This window comes from Propithecus coquereli, unplaced genomic scaffold (genome assembly GCF_000956105.1).
Source record: "Propithecus coquereli isolate 6110/MARCELLA unplaced genomic scaffold, Pcoq_1.0 Scaffold119, whole genome shotgun sequence".
NCBI classification, from domain to species: Eukaryota; Metazoa; Chordata; class Mammalia; order Primates; family Indriidae; genus Propithecus; species Propithecus coquereli.
In genome coordinates, this window is record NW_012135969.1 from 61,411 (window position 1) to 79,474 (window position 18,064).

The 18,064-nt window shown below is 38.4% G+C and overlaps 2 protein-coding genes across 2 annotated transcripts in view; one reads left to right on the forward strand and one right to left on the reverse strand.

Moving 5' to 3' along the window:
- Positions 1-11,794, forward strand: part of BPTF (bromodomain PHD finger transcription factor) — a gene marked incomplete at its 5' end in the record, with an annotated part of 49,086 nt that extends 37,292 nt beyond the window's left edge. The window contains 4 exons of the mRNA XM_012659505.1: positions 989-1,181; positions 2,379-2,463; positions 5,658-5,844; positions 10,894-11,794. Coding sequence (XP_012514959.1) covers positions 989-1,181; positions 2,379-2,463; positions 5,658-5,844; positions 10,894-10,930 — 502 coding nt within the window. The remainder of the gene's footprint in view (positions 1-988; positions 1,182-2,378; positions 2,464-5,657; positions 5,845-10,893) is intronic.
- A 4,445-nt stretch (positions 11,795-16,239) lies between these two features.
- Positions 16,240-18,038, reverse strand: LOC105823636 (chromosome unknown open reading frame, human C17orf58). The gene is made up of 3 exons (XM_012660886.1): positions 17,932-18,038; positions 17,603-17,794; positions 16,240-16,950 (listed from the first exon to the last, which is right to left on the reverse strand). The coding sequence occupies exons 2-3, from the start codon at positions 17,703-17,705 to the stop codon at positions 16,760-16,762; spliced, it is 294 nt and encodes a 97-aa protein (XP_012516340.1). The 5' UTR covers positions 17,706-17,794; positions 17,932-18,038; the 3' UTR covers positions 16,240-16,759.
- Positions 18,039-18,064: the final 26 nt, after the last annotated feature.

An 18,064-nucleotide genomic window follows, 5' to 3' on the forward strand; every position in this document is an offset into this window, starting at 1 on the left:
ATAAAACAATGTTTGTTTTCTTGTAACAAAAAAAAAACCCATATTAAGAAAATGTCTTAAAGATTTTTTTCAAATTCCAAAGATTTATTTCACTATATCATAGTTTTCTAGATACCTATCTCATAACTTTCACAATTAATTTGTTAATCCTAAATTAATACATGTATTTCTGAACTGAACTATGTTCTAAAGTAGACTTGTCTAACTTTAGTAGTTCCTAACAAATATCTTGAATCCAGTGCATAAGAAATTTCATGGCAAAAAGGCCTTGAACTTATTTGAGCATCAAGCACCAAAGCCTGTACTAATCAATGTGGCCTCGCATGTATGTGAGCAATTATTCTTTCAAATTGTGTGACATTTTTGTGGTTAAAATACAAATTCCTTTTTAATTTTTTTTCTCTTTTTCCCTCTTTTTACCTCCCCTTCAAAATTTATGTTGCTTCATAGTGAATGTTTGAGACACATTGGGAAAAATGTGGTTTAATGGTAGATTTGATCCTTCAATATGTAACATAGAAATTAATGAGATTAAAATAGCCTGACTTGTTTGGACTTTATCAGTGTTTGAAATGGTGCTTTATTGTAGGTTAGAAAACACTAATTTGGGTACAAGCTCTGAGACTCTGTTATTAGCTTATAGGATTTTGAACTCCCATTTGATACGGTACTAGTTGAAAGATTTTTGGCTTTATTTTTGTTTACAGCTTTAAAATTGATTAAATGTTTTACATTTATCTTCAAATTGGTTCTCCAATATTACACAATATTCTTAATAAATTTTTACTGCTTGTTAACATCAAAAATACTAAATTAACACATTGGAATGTCAATCTTAAGAGTATTAAAACAACCATAATACTAAAACTATCTTATATCCCAGAGTTTAGCAAATTTTCAGGTGCATGCTTTATTATTTTTAAAAGTAAATTATAAGTAATGTTATACTGTCTGTTTTGAACTCACATTTCCGTTTCGGATCTTGCAGATTTTATATTGGCTGTGATCGGTGTCAGAACTGGTACCATGGGCGCTGTGTTGGCATCTTGCAAAGTGAGGCAGAGCTCATTGATGAGTATGTCTGTCCACAGTGCCAGTCGACAGAGGATGCCATGACAGTGCTCACACCACTAACAGAGAAGGATTATGAGGGGTTGAAGAGGGTGCTGCGTTCCTTGCAGGTGAGAGGCCATTGCGCAGAGTGTTTGAAAATGCAGTCGGCCAGTATGACTTTGGAAACAGTTCTAGGGTTTGAAGTTTCCAGTCTTAGAGTATGTGATTATTTACCGACTCCCAGCTTGTCCACTGAAGTGCTTGGCAAACTTTAGTCCTTCACATGCCAACGTCACGAGGTTTACCATATCCCTACACCACCTCAATTGTTGTTTCTCTAACACTCTTATTTAGAATAACTTGCTTTTTTAACTTAATTCTTATTTTTAAAGAAAACTTTATCTCACCCCCATAGATTGAAAAACAATTTGATTATATTCTAGTTATTCCCTTCTTTATGAAAATTAAAAAGTGATAGGAGCCAGGCATGGTGGCTCACACCTGTAATCCCAGCATTTTGGTAGGCGGAGGTGGGAGGATTGCTTGAGGCCGGTAGTTCGAGACCAGCCTGGACAACATAATGAGACACCATCTCTACAAAAAATTTTAAAGTAAGCCAGGTATTGTGGCACTCGCCATACTCCTAGCTACTTGAGAGGCTGAGGCAGGAGGATCGCTTGAGCCCTGGCACTCAAGGTTGCAGTGAGTGAGCTATGATCATGCCCCTACACTCCAGGCTGGGCAGCAGAGTGAGACCATGTCTCAAAAAGGAGAGGAGATAGGGTTGGTTTGCAGGATTTGCAAGTGATAGAGATATATTCAAAATATAGAGCACTAGATTGAAACTTTCTCCTGTTGTAATTATAGTCATAAGGATGGAAAGAACTGGAAAGAGAATCATAGTCTCAATACATGGTTGAGTGTTATTTAACATCACACCTGTGCCACTTTATTAACCAGCACTGGTAACCATTCTACACTTTGAACACACCCCACCCCAGTTTTACAGATGTGATTGCAATGCCAGCATTACTCATTTGGCAGGTCATCATGTAGGGACCAGAGTAGTGCAGAGTTCATGACTCCTGAGCCAGTGCTCCACACCAGACACCAAGGTCCTCAGACCAGCCTTTGAGGACTATTACTATAGAGTGTGCTCATCTTAGGTAATTTGTGACTAGAGCAGAAATCATCTAGTATAAATAATTTATCTATCAAATTTAAAACTGAGTTTTGGAGTTTAAGGGTTGATTGATGTAGTGACTCAACTTAAATGGAATCGGTATTTCCACCTGACAGTAATGATGCCTGTTTTTTCATCATAGGCACATAAGATGGCCTGGCCTTTCCTTGAACCAGTAGACCCTAATGATGCACCAGATTATTATGGTGTTATTAAGGAACCCATGGGTAAGTACTTGAGTTGGATAGTAAGCTGTTTTAGAAGTCTCCGCAGCTATTTTATTTGTCATCCATAAAATTGCTGTATATCATGAGACCATCTTGAGCAAGGCTGGTGGGAGTATAAATTGGTGTGGTCCCTTTGGAGGGTAAATTGAGAGTATCTATTAATGTTTAAATGTGCATACCCTTGAATCCAGCAACTTCATTTCTTAGAATTTACATGTGCATAAGTATGTTCATTGCAGCATTGTTTATAATTGCAAAAACATTAGAAATGAAATAAATAGCCACCAATAGAGGAATAGCTATATCAGATGGTATATGAGTGGAATGTTGTGCAGCTTTATAAAAGGATGAATGAAATCAGTGAATGGCTTGGGGTCTGTGTGACCCCATCCTCCCCTGTCACTTCCTCCTCATTTTTTCTTGAAGGAGAGAAATTTGATGGACTCACAGTAGAGATCCAAGAGAATATAGCCTCATTTCCCAGAAAAAATGGTAATAACAGCCACAAGTAATTGTATTAAGATGAATAGCTATAAATGGTTGTATTAAAAAAATAACTTATCTGTAAAATAAATTATAAAAATTAAAGCGTAGATAATAAAAGCTGCCAAAGAACTAGTTCCAGCTGATGAAAGAATTGTGTTCCTTAAACCAGCTAAGCATTGTTTAAATGGGAAGAGTTTGTGTTTGATGGCAGAGGGGGAAACATGAAGAAGAAATAAATGAGGACTTAGTTAAAACTTTCTTTGAAAAAGAAAAAAATAAATAGTTGTTACCTCTGTCATGATGTTGAAGATGGAAGTAGTACATATGTCAGATTTACGTAGTGTCCTTTGAGAAAGTAGCTGGGGGTGTTTATTAAATTAATAAATTAATTCTGATGAAAATAATACAAGTTAATTGTAGAAAGTTTAGGAAATAAAAAAAAGAAAAGATAAAGGGTACCTTTCATCTCTTCCTCACTGAACCAGCAGGCCTTCCATATTGGGGACAGCCATTACTTTCGGCGTGTTCTTGGGTGCATGCGTGTTAGCACTGAGATCATACAGTAAATGCAAACATTTTCCTGTGTGTTATCTTCAACAACTTGATGTTAATGGCTTTTTATGGTCTATTAATTGAAAATACTGTAGCTTATTTAGCCAAAATTCTTGGAAGAGCTAGATTGTTTTCCTGTTTGTTTCTTTGGTTTTGCTTTTGTTAATACCAAGATAAACATCGTCTTATGTATCTCTTAGGTAGGTATATAAATATAATATAGATCTCTAAGATGTGTTGTTGGGGAAAAAATGAAAGTTACAGAAAAATGCTTAGATTTTAAGCAGTAAATATTTATTTTCTAAGTGTACATAATTATGTTTAGAAATGCAGAGAAAATATCTAGAATGATATAGACTAAATTGAAAATAGTATGAAAATAGTTTCCTTTGGGAGTTCGAGGGAACCAACAAGATCAGCAGCTTTCGTTTTCTTAAACATAAATAGGTTTATGTGAATTAATGTTTTATAGTACAAACTTAGCAGTACCCTTTTTTATAACTTAACAGTACCTTGGCCAGGCATGGTGGCTCACGCCTGTAATCCTAGCACTCTGGGAGGCCCAAGCGGGAGGATCGTTTGAACTCAGGAGTTTGAGACCAGCCTGAGCAAGAGCGAGACCCTGTTTCTACTAAAAAAAAATAGAAAGAAATCAGCTGGACAACTAAAAATTTAAAAAAAAAAAAAAATTAGCCAGGCATGATGGACCATGCCTGTAGTCCCAGCTACCTGGAAGGCTGAGGCAGGAGGATTGCTTGAGCCCAGGAGTTTGAGGTTGCTGTGAGGTAGGCTGACGCCACGACACTCTAGCCCAGGCAACAGAGCAAGACTCTGTCTCAAAGAAAAAAAAACAGTACCTTGTTCACATCAACTATGTTATTGACCTAGATTGTTCTTAATTGTACAAAATTAAAATTACTTAATCACCACCATTCATGGATTTTTTTGGTTGTATACAATTTGGGGTTTTTTGTTTTGTTTTGTCTTTGAGTTAGGGTCTTGCTCTGTTGCCGAAGCTAGAGTACCATGACGTCAGCCTAGCTCATAGCAACCTCAAACTCCAGGCCTCAAGCAATCCTCCTGCCTCAGCCTCCCAGGTAGCTGGGACTACAAGCACGCGCCACCATGCCTGGCTAATTTTTTCTATTTTTTGTTGAGACAGGATCTCGCTGTTTCTCAGGCTAGTCTCAAACTCCTGAGATCAAGCGATCCTCCTGCCTCAGCCTCCCAGAGTGCTAGGATTACAGGCGTGAGCCACCGCACCTGGCCCTACTTTTCTTTTTCAAATATTTCTTAGGTATTCTTGTACTTTTATTTTTTGGGTGAACTTTAAAATCACTTTTTCACATTAAAAAAAAAAATAACTTGAGTTGAATTGTGTTATTTGTCTATTTTAGATTGATTTGCTATCACTGGCCTTTCACTCTCCCAGATTTTTATATAAAACTGTGTGCTAAATTTTCTTCAAACACAACATTCTCCTAGGACCCAATGTTTCTGGTAGATTTAGCTCAGTCATTATAATCCAAAGCATTTACCTGCTCTGCGAGTAAAAAACAAACCGTTTTTCCTCTGCTCTCACACCACAACAATCAACACAGAAGACTTCTGTGACCTCTGGTCACCAAGAAGTGTGTGGGATTTCTTCCCACCCACAACCAATCCAGCAATCTGCAGGGGACACCAGCTGAGTGTCCTCTAATTCAATTCTGACACTGTCTCCCTGGAGATGGCATCAGGTGACACAGATTGAGGGATCAGTCCCCAAGATTGCCCCTTCCTTCAGATGCCATGTACATATACTATACTTAATTGTTTGCATGTGAAAATTTATTATACTTAGATATGCATAGATCATGTTAGTGTGGCTTCCTTGATCTCAAACCAGTTGAATGAAGAGCTGTTCTCTGCAGTTAACCAAACAAAAGAACCTTAACAGCAACCAGGATTTATATTTAGAACCTCAATCAAAAACAAAATTGGAACAGCTCTGCTGTGTTCTTTATGAATTACAGAATAGTCTCCAGTGGTGAGCTGGCCTGGTTCCAGGACTGTTTGTACAGTAAACATACATTCTTGTTAGTCACAACTTGGGAAATATTCACATTGGAAAAACCTTAAAGTTTTGAAAATGTTTTACATTTTGTGTTTTTAAGACCTCGCCACCATGGAAGAAAGAGTACAAAGACGATACTATGAAAAGCTGACGGAATTTGTGGCAGATATGACCAAAATATTTGATAACTGTCGTTACTACAATCCAAGTGACTCCCCTTTTTACCAGTGTGCAGAAGTTCTTGAATCATTTTTTGTACAGAAGTTGAAAGGATTCAAAGCTAGCAGGTGAGCACGTGGATTCAGAGTCCTGAATTAATTCAGCTCTTCAAACTCTTTATACTGTCTAAGGAATTAGCCAATGCAGTTTATGGTAAATTTGAAACTTAAAAATCTTTAAAAAAAAGTTCAACCCTTAGCATTATGCTATACTACCAAGGACAAATGGACAGAAAAAATAATAGGAAATTGCTGGGTTTTTGATCTACTTAAAATTAGTCATTTTTTTAAATTAAAAAAGCACTTATCAAATGCTTACAGAATGCAAGATGCTGTCTTAAATGCCACAGGGCATGTACAGAGGTAGTAAGAGCTCTGTTGTCACTCAGTTTTAGGGTACTAGAGAAGTATGGAAACGACTGTTCTCTAGAGCAGAGTGAAGGGGGGTTATTTAAATACTTTCTCTTTAATTTACATTTGCTATATATTTGAAATCATAAAATGTTACCTTTTTTTCTGGATGTTTTTTCTCTGGGCAAAGCTAGACTTTAAGTTCATAGGCCTTTTCTTTGAACCTCTAGTAACACAAAAGCATTGAGCAACTTTGCAGGAAATTCAGTTACTGTGACCTTAATGCCCTTCTGTTTCTGAACCTTAACTCCCTTCTCAGGCCTATGGTTCTCTTCCTTCCAACAGAGGCCTGTTTTTCTTTTTTTCCTTTCCCATGGTGGCTGCCACCACTCCAAAGCCCTTGAGATTCATTACTCACCATCCTCGTCTGCTGGCCCATAAGCTTGATGTCCCTAGATACTCAGAATGGGTGGCCCTTGGCTGGGCTGGGGCCTGGGCGTCTGTGTGTTACCTAACCAACTCCTAAAGGACCTGCACACCAAAGTGTAAGAATCAACACTCCACCTAGTAATTTTGCTCTAAGGAAAATCTATAGGGTGTTTTGTCTCTTTTCTTCTCCTGTAGCAAGGTAGATGATTACCAACAACTGTATTTTAGAGTCAGTTTACATAAAACAAAAGTGAAGCACAAACCCAGCTAAAGTATCCAATTACCTTCTCAGCAAAGGAATCTTAACCTATAAGGCAAGGAAGGAAGAAAAGCAGGCAGGCAGGCAGGCAGGTTTGAACCAAGAAACTTTACAGAATCTCTAAAATGTTGCCATTTTTATCATCCTCTATTTCTTAACCCATTAGCTATAAAACTAAAAATGGAAGAAAACTTAATATGACAGAGTTCTCTGGAAAATAATAAAATAACAGGAGTGAGAGGGCGTAAACTCACAGTAGTGAAGAAAACGTAGTAGAAAGCGGTCTGCTGATGAGCTTTCAACCGTCTCCCAAATTTAAATTGTGGAATATAGAAAGCAAGTGGAAGAGAGGACGGATGAAGGCAGGCAGGCCACAGCCCAGAATCTTCCTAGAGGGGTTTTCAGCAGAAGTGACAGCTGATCAGTGGAACCCCAGAGAGCTCCCACACGTGGAGATTTGGGACTATGATAGAAGGCACAAGAACAGGAAAAGGGGGATTAACTGAAGATCTGTGTCTACAGGTCGGAGGTGGTGCTGGCACCTAACAGGTAGAGGCCAGAGATGCTGCTGAACATCCTGTAGTGCATAGGACTGCCCCTCACGCAGCAAAGATCCAGCCCCAAATGTCAGTGGTGTGGACGCTGAGAAACCCTCGTTTCCATAAGCGCTGTGCACTTACACGGGGCCCTCCAGGCACACGTCTAGTCAGTTAACTTATCCTGAAGTGTAACACACCCAGGGACAGCCAGGCGTGTAAGGAAAGCCTACAGTGTGAAGAGAAAGGTCGAGGTGTAGCAGAAAAATAGATTTTCAGAGAAAGCAAAAGAGAACTTTTAAAAAGGAAAACAAACCTCTATATCGTATCCCGAGAGAAATTTCAGGTGACATTGCATCTATAAAATGGTAAGCAGGGTATTAGGAATAAAAAGCAATCTGAGAACAAGAGTGATTGGAAGAAACACAAACTTCTTGCAAGCTGTGAAAGTTAAAATCAAGGAACTTCCCCAATGTAAAGAACAAAAAGACAAGGAGATGAAAAATATGAAAGAAGAAATATAGATTATCCAATATTCACTTAATAGAAATTCCAGAAAGAAAGAACAGAGTAGACAGAGGAGAGGAAATTTTTTTTTTTTTTTTTTTTTTTTACTTTGTTGCCCAGGCTAGAGTGAGTGCCGTGGCGTCAGCCTAGCTCACAGCAACCTCAAACTCTTGGGCTCAAGTGATCCTTCTGCCTCAGCCTCCCAAGTAGCTGGGACTACAGGCATGCGCCACCGTGCCCGGCTAATTTTTTCTATATATTTTTAGCTGTCCAGTTAATTTCTTTCTATTTTTGGTAGAGACGGGGTCTCGCTCTTGCCCAGGCTGGTTTCGAACTCCTGACCTCAAACAATCCGCCCGCCTCGGCCTCCCAGAGAGCTAGGATTACAGGCATGAGCCACCGCGCCCGGCCAGAGGAGAGGAAATTATTGAAAGATTAATATAAGAAAAATTTCCTGAGAGGCACAAGACTTTAAATCCCAGCAAAACGAATTCATTCATTCAGCCTATGGCTATTGAGAACCTGATGTGTACCAGACTTTGGGAATTTAGCAGTGAATACAGTGAAACCCCTGCTTTCTATGGGGGTGGAAGGAACAGTCGATAAACATAACAAACCAGGTAGACAAATGGGAAAAGCTCCACTCCGTATGCATCACTGTAAAATTTCCAAATGCCAAGGATAAAAGCAGCTCTTCTAAAGAGCTCCTAATGAAGATAAAACAGATTACATATAAAATAACAAGAATTAGACTGGTACCAGGCTTTTCTACTACAACATTTAATGCTAGATTATGGAGGAATAAATCCAAAAGTTTAAGGAAAAATGATTTTCTGCCTAGAAGTCTGTGTCCAGCCAAACAATCAAGTGTAGAGGCAGGATAAATGCATTTTCAGTCAGTCATGTAAGGACTCAGAAAGTGTGTCCTTTCTTGGCAAGATGTGTGCTAGCAAAAGTAAGGAAACAAATCAAGAAAACAAAAGCTTGGCTTCAGGAAACAAGAAGTTCAAGAAAGCAATGAGAATTACTCTGACCCAGGGTGACATTTGTACAGCAGGCCTTCGTGGCAGGCAATCCAAATGGTAGAAGAGAGTGGACCACTCCCAGGAGGGAGATGTCCAGAGAAAGGAAATAATTCATACATTAGATAATTTGTTTAAGACAGAAAAACATAAGGCTATAATTAAGCCAAAGAATGTAAGGGTTAAAAATTGAAAGGCAGAATCTCCGCAAAAAACCAAAAAGCTGTATAAGAATACCCTCTTAGCAAAAGACTAGGTGCTACAGAGGAAAATATTTATATGGTCATAATAATGTAAATACTACATTGATTTTAGAATCAACCTATAGAAAAAATATAGAACATTATAATTTTTAATTATAGGGAAATAAAACTTGGACTCAAAAAAGGGACGTGGGAAAGTGGTTAAGTGAGCTTGCTTCTCATTTGTTCATAGCAGGGTTTAAACAAAATACAGTTGATAAAAGAAGAAATAGTAGTATCTGAAATCTTAACGACCCAAGAGCTGAAAAATCAAAGCGATTGATCCCAAGGAGCCTGGACTTCAGGTTGAGTAAAGTAGGACAGAGGAGCTCGACTTCTCATTACAGCCCCTCTGTGCCCTTCAATTCGTGCATCATAGTTATTCCTCCCATTAAATTTCTAAAATTGCTGTTTTAAATTGGAAAGGCCTTTGGCGGTAACTGGGAGGTAGAAGCTGGGGGGTTTGAATCCCACCCGCTGCCAGGCTTGCAGGCAGACCCTGGAGGATGAGTGGTAGCAGCTGCTGATGGAGGAGAGGAAGACGCCTGTGGCAAAACAAAGGGATTTGGGGAAGGAAAGGAGGAGGCGTAGGCTGGGCCTGCACAGTTAAGACTGTCTTGCCACCTGGTTGTTTATGTAGCTTTTTATATACTCAAGTTTACATAATTTTCATTAAAGAACGTGGGAGCTGAATTGAGAAGTTTGCTCAATTCTGCATAAATAAATAAATTGCATTGTGAAAAGCTGAGTAAAGGCAACTCACTGTTGCTTTTATAGGGAATTTCTGTTGATTTCCAGATCTAAGGCAGAATGAAACAGATAAGTCACCAGTCATTGAAACTTGATTTATTTATGAATTTCCAGTATTTCCTTTGCTGTATTTCCCCGTTTTTAATTTATGGTCTCCAGCACTGTCTGCTCATTATTTTCATTACTGTACTTTGTTATAATTCATCATTTATACCATCCATGTTCTCTCTTTTCTTACAGATTGTGATATCTTTAGTCTGAATTTTTAACTGGAATCAGAACTGGATGTTGGGGTCACTCTTTGTTTTGTTGTACCACGTGATTACCTAATTCAAAATTGCCCCCAAAAAGTTCAGATTAGTTAATATAATTTTTTAATGTTAAAAAAAGATGTATAGTGGTAAACAATTTATTCTAGCAGCCATGTTGAGCAATGTATTTAAAAATTGTAAACTCTTGGAATACTGTATTTATCTGCTATTGCAATATAAAGTATTTTGACTTAGTCCTGGTAACTGTAAAGTAATTTGGTTTACTAACGAAAAGTTGTGAATAAAACTGTGAAACTAGAAGGGAGACTTTCTGGACTTTAATAGAAAAATGTGATTTTAATATTGCTACTTTTCTTCTTTTAACATAATTTTTTCCCTTCATATTCCCCAAATCAATGTAAATAAACACACACACACACACACACACCCCTTTTACCACGATGGTAATGCTTCTGTAAATGTCTCTATTTGTCCTGTTGGCTGAAAATGTTATAATCTTTATTAGACAAATATATCTATTTTTTTAAATATTGGCTTTTTCCAGTGAGTTATCATGTTTAGTGTACAGTGAAATGTTTTCATATTATAGGTTAAAAATTTCTTAATTGTTTTCTTATATTTGCTTGCCAAGGGTGAGTCAAAGAACATGGCTGCTTCTCCCAGACTGACTGGCCTTGGCATCCACATAAAGCATCATTGTTTTCAAAAATGAAGGGTGCTTAATTGTTCCCTTTTTTCTATATTCTGTAGGTCTCATAACAACAAACTGCAGTCTACAGCTTCTTAAAGTTCAGCGTGTTACCCTAACATAAAACACAGCAAGAATCTGGTTGTCTGAACTATTTTAAATTAAGGAGCCAGATGTTTTTAGTCAGGCTATCCTGACCAGACCTAAACTTCGTTTTTATTGGTCATAACAGTCCAATTATATTCTTGGCCAATTTTGTCCAACGGACAAGAGAAAAAGCAAAGTCAACGACACCATTATCTTGTCAAGATCAAATGGTTTTACTATTGTGGCAGAAGCGGGAAAACTTTATTGAAAAAAAAAAAGAAAAAGAAAGCAAGAAAAAAAGATACTATGGGGTCAAGTGTAACTCCATGGAAATGCCACGTCTGCTCTTCAGTGAAGAAGCTGGTTTAGAGTCTCACAGAAAACTTTTGACTGTATTTATTTATTGTTGCAAAAAAGACGCTTTTTTATTGCTGCCCTCATTTGTCAGCTAATTATTTTTTCTTATAAAATCCAGCCCCAGTTACACGTAATCCATCCTGTATCTTATCATGATTCCTGTAGGTAAAAGTACAAGACGACCTCTAGATGTCTTTTCTTTCTATGAAAGGAGCTGCTATGTACACATGTGCACACACACACAACTGGGAATCAAAACGAGTTTATTGTTCATGGTAGATAAAAATGAAGCTTGCGTAAAGGTTGGGCTAAGTGGTCCTGGACTACAGACTCTGTTGCCTTGACTATAACAAGTACAATTTGTCAGTTACTCTGCACCAGGCTAAAATGAGTAAAATCTATTTGAAGGTATCTTGTTTGTAAACATTTGTCAGATTCTAATTTTTCCTTTTTGTATTAAAATTCAACTATGGATGTATACGAAACAAAATAAATGGAGATAATTTTTCTCCCACAGACGGAGGTGTCTTTGAATGTGCGCTAATGATTATCTATAAGCCTTCGTGGGGAGGGAGGGCTGCAGGGCTGCAAGGTGACGACAGGCAGAGGAATCTAATCGTACCTGGGTCTCTCCAGGACGGGAGTGTCCCTTCATTTCATAATTCCCAGTCCATTGTCATCACATCAGAGAAAAATCTTCAGGGGTGCTAATCCTGTTGCATCAATTGATCACACTAGTGAAAAAGGTAATGTGACAAAACACCTTGCCTTCATCTGTACATTCTGCGACACCAGGCGAATCACCAGTTACAGACAGCAACTAATATTTTATGAAGGGCATTTTTCAGATGACGTCATCCTCTTTGTATTTTTTGTTTGTTGGTTGGGTTTGTTTGTTTGTTTCGTCCACATAAGGAAAAGTAGTTTAAGCAGTAGGAAGAAAATGGAAACAACTGAGGAAAGTGTATTTTGCATGTTTTTCCTTTCAATGTTCTTACACATTGTATTACTGCATTGTAATAATAGCTTCTATAAAATCTGCCATAGTGGATTACACAGCTTTGCAAAAATTCTACTAGATTTTGCACTAATTCATATTAGCTTTGTCCTACCAAGTTCTGGAATTTAATTATTGTTTTTTAAAGTTTTCTTCTGTTTAATGTCGCCCTGCTATGCAAAACCTTTCCCAGACCTTAGTTTCTTAAAAGAAAGACGTTGCTACAGTTCCTGATTCTTTCTTATTACAGGCTCAGGTGTACAGGTTATTCTGGGTTAATTTTATCTAATGAAGCCCATTCCTTTTTGTACATAAAGATGTCACTTAAACCTATGCTTACAAACTAAAGAGACTAATTGCTCAATATGAAAACGTGGAAACAAAGTTTTTGCTTAAAATATTAAGATGGAAGTAGTTAAATATAGGTTATTTTGTCCTTTTTAAAAAATGTTACATATTGTATGCACTGTGCTGATGCAAGAATTCTACATTTTAATGAATTATAAAGTTATTCTGCATCTCATCATGTCACAGTATTTCTGTACTATTTATTCATATATATATAAATATATATGGGCTTAATCATTTAAAACTTGTTGCGGCAAGAACTTTCCTACCTGTAGGCAATAGATTGCTATGTTTTTAACAAATTGTGGCAAATTCTAAACAGCAATTCTTTTGTACGTAATAGGACATTTCATCCTAGAAAAATAAAGTAATGTTTTTGACATTGGATTTGGTGCAGTTTCTAATGAAACAATGGTTTGTTGGTTGATATGTTTTCTGTAGCTGTTGGCATTGCCAAATTGTACAAAAAAGGTAAATTTTATGGATATCCTGAGACCAGAAAGATGTTAACTTCTTATGTGTATTTAATGGTATAAAGTATTTTACAATTTCTATCACCATATAAATACATAAAGACATTTATAGTTTTATCAACTACAGAGCTTTAGTCTGTCAGAAGTAATTTTTGAAAAACATACATTCTTATAAAACAATGAATTCCAAAAGCTGCTTTTCTATGAGTATTCTTTGACAAGCTTCTGCTATTCAGTGAGATATACATATTACAGCTGTTTTGCCTTCAATAATCCAAGGAGTATAATGCACATTTGTGATACTGTTAGGATGTTTCTACCCCAATCTTTGGACCTGTAAATATATTTAACTTGCATCAGATTTCCTTGGCTAAAAGTATTTTCAATGCTTGTTATGCTTCATCTGCCAAGTTCACAATCCTTGAGACCATTTCAGGAAAAGTATTTTCATAATATTGTTAAGGTTTTTTTCTTCTATCCAAGTTCTGCAGGATTTGTACTGTAATTCATATCCTGCAGTAGGTTTTAAAAAATTGTGAACTTTCAGAGATATTTTCTAAAGTGAAACACTCAATTACCTTTTTATATTTCAAGTGGCCTGGAGTGTTGTTTAGAGACACTGAGATTTGCTGTTGTTTGTAATCTACCTTCCTAGAATCTGCAAATAAAAGTTCTTTTCCTATTTCTGTTCATTTCTATCAGGCAAACTCCCTGCTTCTTCGTTTTTGGTGGCCTTTCACATCTCTGCACACTTACAGAGCTACATGGTTATTACAGCATTCACTCTTTCCATGATTGAGGCTATTACCATAAGTCTCAGATTTGTTGTCCTTAAAATAAGAATGATGTTATCTCATGGACAGAGCAATGGCTTATAAGTACTGAGGTGGGGTGGCGGGGGAAGAGCCGCCTGAAAAGTTTTAATAATTCTGAAACAGTCTGAGCTACATCTAGATACTTAGAAGAAAATAGATACGGAAAAAGACTTTTTGGAAGATCACACCACTTGATCCAGTTTGGACCAAAGTCAACTAAAGAAATAAACTACATTTTAAAGTGATAAAGTCCTGCTTTATCTATTTGTTACTTGCTCAAATATATCCTGATATCGAGGTTATGCATTGTAGGCAGCAGGTCAGTTTTTAAATGTTTGCATATACATGTGTTTGGTCAACCTTAAAAATGATTTCAAGAGAAACATAAAGAGTGCCAAATGATATCTTTAAAAGGTAGTTGTAAAAAGCTAGTACCAAAAAAAAAAAAAAGTTTTATAGACCTTTCCCTACCAAAAGAAAAACAAATAGTTTTTTTCCCTCTTGAATTCTAAAGTAGCAGCTTAATTTAAAATTCTTATTCTTGATTTGAAGGAGGGATGCTGTTGAATTACTCTTGAAGGCAACTGAGCATTTTATTGATGAGGGACTATTATGTGCGTGCATACACACAAAGGGCCCTTTAGGCTTTGGAGCACAAACCCATTTGCTAAGAAAAATCTATCAATAGGACAAATGCACTAGAAACTACAATGAATTTGCTCATTAAAATTTTCTGTAAAATTAAAGACTAGCCAAGGTACTGACTGGATGTTGAAAAGGTGATTGTCCTTGACCTTGTTTGCCTAACCCGGCATTACCTGTCTTCCTTTCTGCCTGTTTCCTGCGCACATCCCCACACCCACAGCTGTTCGACCTCATTTGAGCCTCACTAGGCTTTCCTTACAGAAACGGACTTGAAAGCCTTAATTTTTATCCAGGAAGTTTCTAAGAAACTGGCTTGCGTATGTTTGCCAGGGTGGACACATTAACCATGTGACCTCCCAAGTATCACACACACCAGGGGGCTCTGGCACTTTTTGTGTTTCTAGAACATCCCAGAAACTCAGTATTATCAATCAATCTAAGTCAAACCCTAACCCTTGGCTTTATGTAAAAGTCATTTCTTTTTCTCTTAAACCATAGCTATTTATATCTCCTCTTCTTATGCTTGCACATCTGACCACCCAAACAATAGTTTATCTATTTGGCCATTTTGTAATTTTACCCATCATGCTACTCAAGATCGACACTTAGCCTTTTGACATTTAAAAATTTGACTTTGGTTTTTGTGACTGGCACTATTTTATGCCTGAGTTATTTATTTTTTTTTGGCCAGAGATAATTATCTGAAAACTAACTCAAAAGCTCTTCATTAGCTGCATACTCCATTGCCAATAGCTGATGTAGTAATGCAGTTGACTTCCAAAAAGCAATTCTTGTAAAGTTTTTAATAAGTTTGGACAAGACTCATTTTTGGAAAATTCCCTAAAAATCCCTCAGTAATACTTTACCACAGAATAATCAGAACCTCTCAACTTTATTTTACTTCTGTTTCCCATGTTTGGAACAAATACTATAACAGTATCAGACATTCTAAAGTCTTAATGCTGTTGCTACTTGTTTCCCATGAATTCCCCAGCGTCCCATCCTGATGTCCTTAGGTATTTGGTGCTACTGTGTGCCCTTACAGGGTAAAGACACGTGAGCTACCTGGAGACCAAACAGGCTGTTCTACTCTGCCGAGTGCAGTTCCTTTTTGTCTTCCTTGAGACAGTCATCTTCAACCATGCAGTATTGGTGTCTACTCACCGTGCCTTGAATTAACTGATTTACAGCCTGATCTTCTGGGGGGAAAAAACACTGCAATATCTTTGTGGACTCAAGTATAAAAGCAATATTAAATTTAGCTAGTGATTAAATCTTTTGCTAACAAACTGGAAAATGTTTAAAAATCACTTGCTTGTGAGCTGTCATGGATGAATACTGCTTCCAGGGTCTTTGGAGTAAGTTTCAGAAAGGCTTTTTCTCAAACTTTTGGGGCTCAGTGAGGCTACAAAAAAAACAGGTGCATCCAAGATCTGATTTCAAGGCAAGATTTACTGCTTTACAAACACAAACACGATACATGATACTTGGTCTTAATAGAAAAATGATACCAGATACACCTAGAATACGCTTAGCACTGGGATAGCTGCCAGTCGGCACAAAACATAAGTTATTAGGAGCAGGGAGGCATGAAAATAAACTATATCATACATTCTGGTACATCAGGAACACTTTTGCTTGAATTAAGCCCTTTAGTACTCTTTAAATGTAAAATTTTAATACTTATCCTGGGCTCTGACCCTAGTGTTTGATCTAGATGACATTTCATATGTAAATGTCTTTTGACTGGTGCACTTACTGTTCTGTGCAGAATCTAAAATGTGATGGTTTGAGTACAAAATTTGCTTTCATAACATGATATAAGCTATTCAAAATTGTATACTTAAATTCAAGAAAATGTTTTTTGTGAACTATTTCTACTACAGAATGTATTAAATTAAAATAATTTAAAAACAACATGAAGCAATAATCTGTTGACTGGACAGGTCCATTGTCTGAGCTGTGTCAATCACTGTCTGGCACTACAGTTGCATAGCCTTGCCACTGAGCTCAGCACACCATCAAGAAGCATTTTGTAAATAAGAAAGTGACACCTCCAAGATTAGAGTTGGAACTATGCAAGTCATTCATGAAGTACCTATGGGCCCTCTCCTAAAGGAAGACTCCATCACATGAAGATAGACCTTTCATGTCTCCTTGCTGAATTCCAAGTCTCCTGCGATCCAGAAATGCCAGGTGGTATGTTTCAAGTGCACTGGGTATGAATCGCACCTTGAACTTGCCCTTCCCTTTTTCGGTTAAACCTTTTCACGTAGCTGCTGCTGCTCCTGAGCAGTCCATCCCCTGGACGGAGGCGCCCTCTCAGGACCTGGAGCAGAGCTGCAGAGAGCTGCCGTCTCTTATGGTAGATGTGGCCCATCACAATATACCTGCTGCCTGAACAAAATAACCAAAATATAGTATTAATATTAATGGTGTCTTTTATATGCCATGAAACAAGAAGAAAAGGTAAGGCCTTTAAGAAGCGCCTAAGCTCAAATCTATTATCTTGCTGCACATGTTGAAACTCAAGACATTTAAACTACAGGCAACAGGTGGAAACAGTGGTTACCTTTAGAAGATAACCACATAAAACCTGCAGACGGCCAACATTACAGAACAAAGGTCCTAATCATAAGGTATCAGCGGGATTTTCCAGAGCAGTCTAGAAAGATGCTACTCCCTACCCACTCCCTGCTCCCTCCCTCCCAAAAGAAGCCTCTCTAAACTCGGTTCTGTGCGGAGTCCCTTATTCTTCCCTCTGGCAATGTTGTTCCGTCTTTCACTCCGTTTGTCAACATACATTTATTGAGAGTCTGCTTTGCGCCAATCAGTGCTGTTCCTACCTTTGGGGGGAGGACTGATGGGGCTTAAATCCAGGGTGACCGAAATAATACCTGTCGTCTAAATTCTATTCATGTTTTAATACCATCTCCCCCCCCAAAAAAAGGGAGGCCGGGGTGGCCAACGAGAACGGGTTGTGGCATCCGCGTTACAAAATGGTGGTATGGAGCACACAGGAGGCGGTCGTTTAGGTCAGTTTCAATACCAGGTTTAAATTCTGGGCACGGCTTGTGGCAACTGGAGGAGTCCAGCGCTAATAAGTGCACTCGGAAGAAAAACCCGTCCGGAGTGATGTACAGACGGCTCATCTTGTACAGCCCGTCGCGGTCCACCAGCAGCGTCACCAGCCGGATCCCCGCGCCCAGCACATCCACGTCGTGCACGATTCCGTTCACTGCTGCTTTCAAAAAACAGGGTTTGGAGACAAGCATTACACGGCCTTCCTCCGTCACTCCCCGGTGCGTTTGCTTTTAGCGAACCGCGAAAGGACTGGGCGGCTCGGAGCGCGCGGGGCGGAGCGGCGGGCGGGCTCACCGAACTCGCTGGCGCAGTACGACTCGCGCTCGTCCAGGTCGGCCCTGCAGACGCGCGCGCAGGGCTCGGCGCCGGTCTCCGCGTCCCTCCGCGGCGAGCTGAGGCGCGGCGGCGGCGCGGGCGCGGGACCAGG

Bases quoted from the DNA above. Each gene is read 5' to 3' on its own strand.
- LOC105823636 (XM_012660886.1), bottom strand. From the start codon at position 17,705: ATGAGCCGTCTGTACATCACTCCGGACGGGTTTTTCTTCCGAGTGCAC. The intron at 16,951-17,602 runs GTATTGAAACTG...TATTTTGTTCAG, and splicing joins GTGCCCAGAATTTAAACCTG to GCAGCAGGTATATTGTGATG.